The 10,886-nt window shown below is 38.0% G+C and overlaps 1 protein-coding gene across 1 annotated transcript; it reads left to right on the top strand.

The window, feature by feature from the left end:
• Positions 1-9,127: 9,127 nt before the first annotated feature.
• On the top strand, positions 9,128-10,855 carry c1ql3b (complement component 1, q subcomponent-like 3b). Its single transcript, XM_073848714.1, has 2 exons — positions 9,128-9,951; positions 10,576-10,855. Exons 1-2 carry the CDS (start codon positions 9,385-9,387, stop codon positions 10,753-10,755), a joined length of 747 nt encoding a protein of 248 aa, XP_073704815.1. The 5' UTR covers positions 9,128-9,384; the 3' UTR covers positions 10,756-10,855.
• Positions 10,856-10,886: the final 31 nt, after the last annotated feature.

The following is a 10,886-nucleotide window of genomic DNA, read 5'->3' as shown; positions in this document are numbered from 1 at the left end:
CACCCAGAGCTGTGGTCCCTTCATGTCTGGGCCACCAGCGAATATATGATGAACTCCCTAAAGGACTATTAAACACGATCACGCAGGCTAGAGCCCCGTCTACGAGACGGCTCTATTCCTCAAAATGGTCAGTGTTTTCGGGCTGGTGCGCAGCTCGCGGCTCGTCACCCACTAACTGTGGTGTGATGGAGGTGCTTTCCTTTCTACAAGAGCTGCTGGACAAGGGCAGAACCCCGTCCACGCTCAAAGTCTATGTGGCGGCCATAACAGCGTTCTCGAGCACAACGCTAGGTCAGTCAATAGGAAGGAACGATTTAGTTATTCGCTTCCTGAGGGGAGCTAGAAGACTAAATCCCCCCAGACCTCCCACAGTCCCCGTATGGGACCTTTCTGTGGTACTAGAGGCCATGAAAGGTGGACCATTCGAGCCTCTGCAGACTATTGATTTGAAATACCTGTCTCTTAAGACCGTGTTTCTGCTGGCTCTCGCTTCAGTGAAGCGCATAGGGGATTTGCACGCACTCTCTGTGAGCGCGACGTGCATGGAATTTGGACCTAATGACTCTAAAGTCATACTCAAACACAAACATGGTTACGTTCCAAAATCACTCAACACACCGTTTAGGGCACAGGTCATCGCGCTGTCAGCCCTACCGGTCAATGATGAGGAAACGGACGCGAGCCTCCTATGCCCAGTCAGGGCATTACGAGCTTACGTGTCTCGCTCGTCTGCTTTTAGACAGACAGAGCAGCTTTTTGTTTCGTTTTACGGGCGTCCCAAGGGACTGGCCGCGTCGAAACAGAGCTTATCCAGATGGATAGTTGATGCTATTGCGTTGGCATATGCTTCCAAGGGCATGCAGTGCCCGCTAGGTGTCAGAGCACATTCCACGAGGGGCGTGGCCTCATCGTGGGCGTGGTCGAGTGGGATTGCCTTGCAAGATATTTGTACGGCGGCGGGCTGGGCCTCTCCGTCTACATTTATAAGGTTTTACAACCTGGAGGTTCCCGCCTTACAGGCCAGATTGCTGTCAGTCTAGATGTTCAGTGTTGTCTGACCTGATGTTATCAGCTCGGAATGCTGCGTCTACTGAGCACAGCTCTAGGGTCGACAGTGAAAGTGATAGCACAAGATGTGTCTGAGCAAACTGTGTGAAGACCCTTATTCTTACGTCAGCTCAGGCCGTAACCCCGCCCTGTATGTACGTTTACTTAGCGTCTGAGTGACGCTGCACTATGTGGAAGAGTGCGGCATTGCCCCTCCCTCTTCCCCGGACTCCCTGTGAGTTCCATAGGTGATTATGAACTGTATGAACCCCGGGCTTTCGCCCTTGGGTCTTTGGTGTCAGATCTCAGCATGCACGGCGTTTTACACTGGGTCCCCTAGCGTAAGATACTTCTTACGCAGTACTCGTTCCCTCTTGTAAGAGAACGTACTCGGTTACTAACGTAACCTCGGTTCTCTCTAGAGAGGGAACGAGTACTGCGTATCTTGCCGTGCATGCGCACGCTCTGGTTGCTTTGATGATGAAAAACCAGATAATAGCTGCCTATGAGCGATATTTATAGGTCTAGACCACGCCCTTTTAGGCGGGAAGCTACGAAAAGGGCGCGAAGCGACGCAAAGGGCGCGAAATGCCCCCATTGGATCTGGCGTCGCGTCAGGCCTCGCTCTAATAGGCTGCTGCAGTTGCCGCAGAGCAGCCAATAGGCGCGCAAGCTGTTTCGCCTATGTCTGTATGCTGCTGCAACGCGCTTTACATTATTTCAAAATTAAGGATAATTTTTGGCTTCAATATCTCGCAGAAAAGGATTTTCCCCTAGCGTAAGATACTTCTTACGCAGTACTCGTTCCCTCTCTAGAGAGAACCGAGGTTACGTTAGTAACCGAGTACGTTTCCTGGTGCGTTTGTATTTGAATTGTTAAATGCACTGCAGCGCGGGGGTTTATTGCTGTTGCTGCTGGAGTCGCTGCTCGGGATGGAGATGTAACGATCGTCTTATAAAGGCTTGAATTTGGGTCTGTTCCTCGCAATCGTTTGAATTCTGAAGATCTGGATTACAGCGTACAAATAAAATTGTTTGATTTTCTGATTATGATGCGTGTTCGGTGCATTTTATGGTTGTATTGTTAGTCACAGCATGTCGGAGAAAACGCCTTTTGTGTCCCACCACGGCAAATGAAGCTAATATTACATGAATGGTTAACGTTAAACGATTGCAGAAATGTCATTTATTTTAATGGTTTATAGTGTAGTCTTGTTTAACATTTTGTAGACCTTAAAATGCTAAAAAATACTAAGTATTTGTACGTTTAGATGCTGTAAATACGTCAGTATTGTATGTTTTAGTGTCTGGAAAAGACACTAAAAACTAAGTAAATGTACGTTTTGGAGAACCACATTTTATGTAAATACATACGAATTATCATGAGATCACGTTGCATATAGACATGTTGGTGAGGGGTTAACATGTTTTTCACTTTAAAATAATGGGCCAGATCACAGTAGTAGTTCATGCGGACTGACAAGGTAACACTTGAGTTATTATTGAGGGGTTAACATGTTTTTCACTTTAAAATAATGGGCCAGATCACACTAGTAGTTCATGCAGACTTACAAGGTAACACTTGAGTTATTAGTGAAGGGTTAAGATGTTTTTCACTTTAAAATAATGGGCCAGATCACACTAGTAGTTCATGTGGACTGACAAGGTAACACTTGAATTATTATTGAGGGGTTAAGATGGATTTTGCAAGTAATTTACAATAAACAGTTTTTATCATATTTTATATGACATACTGTACAGCCATGCATTTCTTTGAAGCACCATACTGATATTCTAACAGACATTGTAATGTGGAAAATGTTGTGTTTGTGCTTAACAAAATAAATGCAGTTAATGTCTTCATTATGGAAGCAAAATAACGTATTTACTATCACACTAAAGAGAAGCCTGCCCCAGAATACTTAAAAAAAAAAAAAAAAAAAAACAACAACATTGAACTAAATGCAGCTCACAATAGTGAAATAATCCAATCATGAGAATCCAATCATTGATGGCATTACATCCTAATTAAATAAATTATATGTTTGTTTGAAATGAACAGAGAACACATCCATTCATATTTTGGTAAGAGTCACAATTTCAGCCGGTGATGGTGGTGGTTTTCATAAATTAGTTTGCACAAAGAAACTAATTGTTGATTTTATAAATCTTACTGTTGTGATAATTAATTAGTTATTCTTTATGAATTGGTCACAGTTCACAAGTAGTTCTCAATGACAATTTTTTCTTTAGTAATTATCAAATACCTAATAAGGGACTACCTTTGTCCAAAATTAGCAATTACCTACTGCTTAGTTAATCTTGCTTTTCTATTAGTTAATAGTATTAAGTTAAGTGTTAATGTAGAACTACCTATTACTTCCTGCATAGTTACTTGTTAACAACGGCCCATTATTCTAAAGTGTTACCGCAACATATGCAGGTAAACATGAAATACTGATGCTGACATTTATTGGAATGGCTTTTGATGAAGCGCACACCACTGAAATCATGGTTTTGAACTAAAGAATTTTAGAAGGATTACAATTTTGAAGATGAACTTACAGACATCTACAACTAATTTCTTGTGTTTTTGTATTTTGACTCAGAAATTGTGTTAAACATGACATTTTTAAGTAGAAAGACTGAAAAAGTATTTTCTTGTGAAACACACTCTATAAACCACAAAATAATTTGTTTACAGTGTATAGAGACCAGACTTTGTTCCGTCAGTTACAGGTCTGGCTATGCAAGACTATCCAATACATACTATCCTGTGGAATTGTTTTCCTTGGCCAAATCCAGCTTTGGCTTGTCTTACTGGGGCTGAACGATGTTAAAATTACGGGTGTAACAGTACACAAAAAGACAGCAGACTGATGGCATGTTGAGTTTATTAATATGGCTAAAAAAAGAAGAAACAAAAAGCTTGATTATGGTTATTTGGAAAGTAGAAAACAGAGCGCTCCGTATTGTACCTATCTGCTTTTCAATAAACAAACAATTGCATAATCTTTTCATTTTCATGGAAAGGCGTTAGAGCATTGTTTACTGAACAGCTGCTGTACTTTGTTAAAATGCATTCAGATATAGTGCCTTGCAAAAGTATTCATACCCCTTCATTTTTTTCACATTTTGTTTTGTTGCAGCATTATGCTAAACTGCTTTAAATTAGTTTTCCCCCACATCAATTTACACTCCATACTCCATAATAATGACAAAGCAAAAACCAGATTTGCAAATTTTTCAAATTTATTAAAAATAAAACACTGAAATAAGTACATTGCATAAGTATTCATACCTTTAACTCAGTACATAGTTGAAGCACCTTTACAGCCTCAAGTCTTTTTGGGTATGATATGACAAGCTTTGCACATCTGCATTTGGCTATTTGGCATCTTTGCCTCACCTTTTCACCCTCAAGCTCTGTCAGCTTGGATGGGGGCTGGCAGAGATTTTCTAGAGTCCTTGCTGTTTCAATCATCTTCCATTATGGATAATGGAGGCTCCATGCTTCTGTGAACCTTCAATGCAGCAGATTTTTTTCTGAACTCTTCCCTAGATCATTGCCTTAACACAAGTCTGTCACTGAGCTCTACAGGCAGTTGTCTTGACCTCAGGACTCAGGTTTTTGCTCTGATATCCATTTTCAGTTGTTAGACCTTTTTTGAGAGGTGTGTGCCTTTCTAAATCATACTCATTCAAATGAATTTGCCACAGTTTAACTCCACTCGAAGTGTAGTAACATCTAGAAGCAATATGAATGCTCCTGAGCTAAATTATGAGTGTCCCAGAAAAGGGTAAGAATACTTATGCAACGGGTTCTTTTCAGTTTTCTATTTCTAATAAATTTGCAAAGTTGTTACAAACCTGTTTTGTGCTTTGTGATTATTGTGTATGAGATGTAGATTGATGTGGAAAAAAAGTAATTTAAAGCAGTTTAACATAATGATGCAACAAAACAAACTGTGAAAAAATGAAGGGGTGTGAATACTTTTGCAAGGCATTGTATATTACCCAATGGTAATGCAAAACATATTATGGGGAAAAAAAGTTGTTTCATGTTTTTTGTGTGTTGGAGCACTGCTGTGCACACGAAGATGGCATGTGACTCATGATTATCAGTGATGGTCCAATCACGCTGAGTAAGCCACTGAGAGAGCCAGCTGGAGAGGACAAGACAGGACACAAGTGCTCATTGACTCAGAGAGGGTATGTGCACTGGTGCATCTGTGTCTGTCTGTGTACATACAGTACAGGAGGTGTGACTGAAGCAGTGAGCTTCTTATGCAAATGCGTGATGCTTCTTTATATGAAATATGGCACGTGTGAGAACACATTTGGTGAATATCATGGTTTATTGTTTTAATTCATGCTCTTTATAACATGAAAAGTGCTCGGTTAATAGTTAAGGTGAGAATGAAGATCATGCTGTGTTAATTCACTCTTTGAAGGAATTTCACAGGCTAGCGGTTTCTCATGGAGGGTGTTGTTTAATTCAATGTAATAATCTTCATTAAGCAGCAGACATTTCTTTCATTCACAAATATCTGTTGCCTCCTGCATAAACTGCTTAGATTAGTTTTACAAGATAATATTTGTTTTTAACTGGTCTTAAAGGGATAGTTCACTCATATATATAAAAAAATAATTACAGAATTTTCAGTTTTGGGTGAACCATCTCTTTAACATTTTAAAGTCAGCTACATAAAACACACACACACACACACACACACACACACACACACACACACACACACACACACACACACACACACACACACACACACACACACACACACACACACACACACGCATGTTGGGTTTACATGTTTTATGGGGACATTCCATAGGCGTAATGGTTTTTATTCTGTACAAACCGTACTTTCTATCGCCCTACACCTACCCTACACCTAAACCTAGCCCTCACAGGAGATTGTGCACACTTTTACTTCATCAAAAAAACTCATTGTGTATGATTTATAAGCCTGTTTCCTCATGGGGACCTGAGAAATGTCCCCACAAGGTCAAAATCTACTGGTATTCCTATCCTTGTGGGGACATTTGGTCCCCACAACGTGATGAATACCAGGTACACACACACACACACACACACACACACACAAAAACAATTCTAATCCGAAAAGTAAGACTGAATACCCCTTGACTAACTGCTAGTTGATCAGACTATTCCACCCAAAAATGAACATTTTGTCATCATTTACTCACCCTCAATTTGTTCCAAACCTATGAATGTCTGTTTCCTGAGAAAACAAGTTGACGGTAGCCTTTGACTTTCATATGGAATAAAAAATACTATGAAAGTCAATAGCTACTGTCAACTGTAAGGTTATTAACTTATTTCAAATATCATCTTTTGTATTTAAGGTTTGAAACAAGTGGATGGTAAGTAAACTGACAGAATTTCATTTTGGATAAACTATTCCTTTAATAGTGACTGTTTATGCAAATGGCCTTAGTGATGTCCTTCAGTTTGATGAGGTGCTGAGAACCTAATTTTGAGTCATTGATATTAGTGTCTAAGATGACAATGTGTGGAACTTTTGGAGGTGCTTTATCACTCTGAATTGGTGCAATTGATTATATTTCTCTAGCTGATTTATGGGTACAGAGAGACTTTTGGAGACTCTATTACCATAGGATGAGCAGAATAACAATTTACACCGATTCGTTTTGGCTCTTAATGTAGTGGGTTGCATTTTAGGGCATCAATGAATGTTTGTGCATTTTGTAGTTTTATGTTTATATGCTCATCAATGGTGCATTAATTTCTTCTAAAAACACTACTATGAAACATTATTATGATTTAAAATTTAAACATATATGTGACCCTGGACCACAAAACCAGTCATAAGGTTACATTTGACAAAACTGAGATTTATACATCATATGAAAGCTCAAGCTTTCTATTGATGTATGGTTTGTTAGGATATGACAATATTTGGCTGAGATACATCTATTTGAAATCAGAAATCTGAGGATGCAAAAAAATCAAAAAGACTGAGAAAATCACCTTTAAAGTTGTCCCAATTAGGTTCTTAACAATGCATATTACAAATCAAAAATTACATTTTGATATGTTTACAGTAGGAATTTTACAAAAAATCTTCATGGAACATGAACTTTACTTAATTTCTTAATGATTTTTGGCACAAAAGAAAAATCTAAAATTTTGACCCATGCAATGTATTTTTGGCTATTGCTACAAATATACCCCAGCGACTTAAGACTGGTTTTGTGGTCCAGGGTCACATATGTGGCCCTGAACCACAAAACCAGTCTTAAGTAGCACAGGTAATTCATAGCAATAGGCAAAAATACATGGTATGGGTCAAAATTATAAATTTTTCTTTTATCCCAAAAATCATTAAGATATTAAGTAAAGATCATGTTCCATGAAAATATTTCGTAAATTTCCTACCATAAATATATCAAAACTTAATTTTTGATTAGTAATATGCATTGCTAAGAACTTTATTTGGACAACTTTTGATTTTTTTGCACTTTCAGATTACAGATTTTCAAATAGTTGTATCTAGACCAAATCCTAACAAACCACACATCAATGGAAAGCTTATTCAGCTTTCAGATGATGTATACATCTCAGTTTAAAAAAAATTGACCCTTATGACTGGTCTTGTGGTCCAGGGTCACATTTTGAATATATTTTAAAATATAATGTATTTATGTAATGGAAAAGCTGAATTTTCAGCAGCCATTACTCCAATCTTCAGTGTCACATAATTCTTCAGAAATCATACCAATATGCTTATTTGGTGCTCAAGAACCATTTCTTATTCTGAATGTTGAAATCAGTTACTGTATAATATTATAAATACATTTTTGGGGGGATTGTGAGTAATACAGTAAAAAAAAAATAAAAAAAATAAAAATAAATAAAAAAATAATATATATATATATATATATACACACATATATTTTAACATTGTATTTTTTATGTGACTTTTGATAATCATATGTATCCCGAATAAAATAATTACAAATAAAAGTATAACTTCTTAAAAAAATAAATTAATTAATGATAGATAGATCTATAGATAGGTCTATAGATAGATACCAAAAAATATTCAGGCACCGGATATAATTTTTCATATTTTTTTTTTCTAGTGGGTGCAGGACACTATAGTTCATTTATGTAAGTGAGGATAGCAAAATAGAGTAAACTGTGACATATTATACACAAAAAAAAAAAAACGTCATAGAGTGGACTACCAGTAAAATTGATTAAAAAAAATCTGGGACCACAGATTTAACAATTTGACCTGACCATGTTTTGTACATATCTTTCTATCAAAGTTATCAGACATTAACAGGATTAAATTGTTCTGGCACAATTTATCGCTAGAGTTTTTGTCATATTTTATTACTAATTTCTAAACTATATCAAATAAACTGTAATAATGTGAGACATTTTGAAGGTGTCTGAATACATTTGGGTTTGACTATAATTCATTTGTGATTATCGAGATGAATTTGTTCTGACACAATTTGTCATATTTTATTACCATTCTCTAAACAATAGCAAATAAAGTCTAATAAATGTTGAAGCTGTCTGAATATTTTTTGGTTTGACTGTAGATAGATAGATAGATAGATAGATAGATAGATAGATAGATAGATAGATAGATAGATAGATAGATAGATAGATAGATAGATAGATAGATAGATAGATAGATAGATAGATAGATGAATAAATCTTACTGACCCACATCTTACACCTACACACAAACTGCTATTTTGGCCAACTCATTTTGTAATTGAAAAATTGTGTAAATGTAATAAAGTATTAGATTGTCACAAACACAAGTGACACCAAGTCTGAACTGACACTGAATAAAAAAAATATCATGAGTTCACAAAAACGTAGTCACTTTTTGACACTGAGCCACTTTGGATCTGTCTTCGCATTTTTCTGAAGATACAGCTCACGTGCCCGCGCACTCTCTCTCTTTGTCTTTCTCACGACATACCCACCCACCCTCAGGTGAGAAAGCAAGGCTGTAATGCATATCTTACACATTTCTGTTTGTGTTTCCAGTCTTTAACTTCGGTTATTACAAACAAAAACTTCGATCAGTTAACGTTTACATAACTCCGGAGAATGATATAACGTTTCGATTAAAAAGTCAACTTAACTGACTTTCTCTGGATCTGCAGAGAAGTTAATTTTTTGTTTTTGGCGTCTCTTCTGCGCCGAGCAAGATTGCGCGTAAATCGCAGCGCGAGGCGCGCCCGGTGCTGTCGAGACTGGGCGTCAGAGCGCGGGTAATCGCCACGGGCGTACTGGGTGTTGTCATGGTGCTGGTACTGGTCATTCTCATCCCGGTGCTGGTCAGCGCGGCAGGATCCGACCCGCGCTATGAGATGCTCGGCGCGTGCCGCATGGTGTGCGATCCCTACGGAACGAAGTCTCCATCATCAGCACCAGAGGACAACCGCTTGGTTCAGTCTCCACCAACTTTCATTCGCGGTGCGAAAGGAGAGCCAGGACGCTCAGGACGGATTGGTCCAAGGGGTCAGCCAGGTCCGCCGGGTCCACCCGGACCTCCAGGTCCCCCTGGGGTCATAGGAGAACCGGGGCCACCAGGATTACCCGGTCCGCCCGGAGTCACCGGTGTCATAAGCGCGGCGACGTACAGCACCGTTCCCAAAATCGCTTTCTACGCAGGACTCAAGAAACAACACGAGGGTTACGAGGTGCTCAAGTTTGATGATGTGGTCACTAACTTGGGCAATCACTATGACCCTTCCAGCGGTAAATTCACCTGCTCCATCCCTGGGATCTACTTTTTCGTGTATCACGTATTAATGAGAGGTGGTGACGGGACCAGCATGTGGGCTGATCTGTGCAAGAATAACCAGGTGGGTCATAATTCCAGCTGTTACAATTTATTTATTCATCAATCAACGCATCAATTGATGCATAAGATTTTTTTTTTATATTTCCAAAATAAGAATTTATTCTTGTTTTTAAATAATAATAATAATAAACATTTCTTTAAATATTTTCTAACAATCTATACTTGTATATAAAATGTCAGAAAAATATTTTTTAAAAAGGTTAATGTTTGTAAGCGCTAAGCTCACAATAGACTGATTGATTGATATTATAGGAATATAACATTTTAAATAAAATTTGAATATTATAATTTATTCATTCAATATTTAACTGACTTTTATTTTTGTTAGTATTACCATAATTACACAATTTTTTGTTATTATACAAGTTACTACACACATTCTATATCACATACTTTAATATTCTGATATTGCAGGAAAAAGCCAGCTTGTTCTGTTTGGGACAAAAGGATTTAAAAAAAAATTGAAATATTTTATTTTAAAAACATACTTACTTCAATGGAAAAAACAAAAACAAAATGACAAAACGTCCATATGGAAAATTTGGAAGTCTTAATGTGCAATTATTTTATGGGATTAATAAAGTATTTACTGCATCTAACATGAGTTATAATCATTTGTTTACAGGTGCGTGCCAGTGCAATAGCGCAAGATGCAGACCAGAACTACGACTATGCCAGCAACAGTGTGATTTTACACTTGGAGCCTGGAGATGAGATCTACATTAAACTAGATGGAGGCAAAGCGCACGGGGGAAACAACAACAAATACAGCACGTTTTCAGGCTTCATGGTCTACGCCGATTAACGCCTGTGGCATAGACTGCACTTTCAGATGTACCTCATTTTGACGTCACAAGTAAATCAGAGTGAGGTCACAAAAAGTTTAACCCTCAAGATTGGACAACTCATCCAGGTCAACCGAACGTCCAGCGGATT

Source organism: Garra rufa, chromosome 10 (genome assembly GCF_049309525.1).
Source record: "Garra rufa chromosome 10, GarRuf1.0, whole genome shotgun sequence".
Classification (NCBI taxonomy): Eukaryota; Metazoa; Chordata; class Actinopteri; order Cypriniformes; family Cyprinidae; genus Garra; species Garra rufa.
Note: the sequence above shows the minus strand (reverse complement) of the source record. Positions and strands in the feature narration are given on the sequence as shown.

Bases quoted from the DNA above. Each gene is read 5' to 3' on its own strand.
- c1ql3b (XM_073848714.1), top strand. From the start codon at position 9,385: ATGGTGCTGGTACTGGTCATTCTCATCCCGGTGCTGGTCAGCGCGGCA. The intron at 9,952-10,575 runs GTGGGTCATAAT...ATTTGTTTACAG, and splicing joins ATCTGTGCAAGAATAACCAG to GTGCGTGCCAGTGCAATAGC.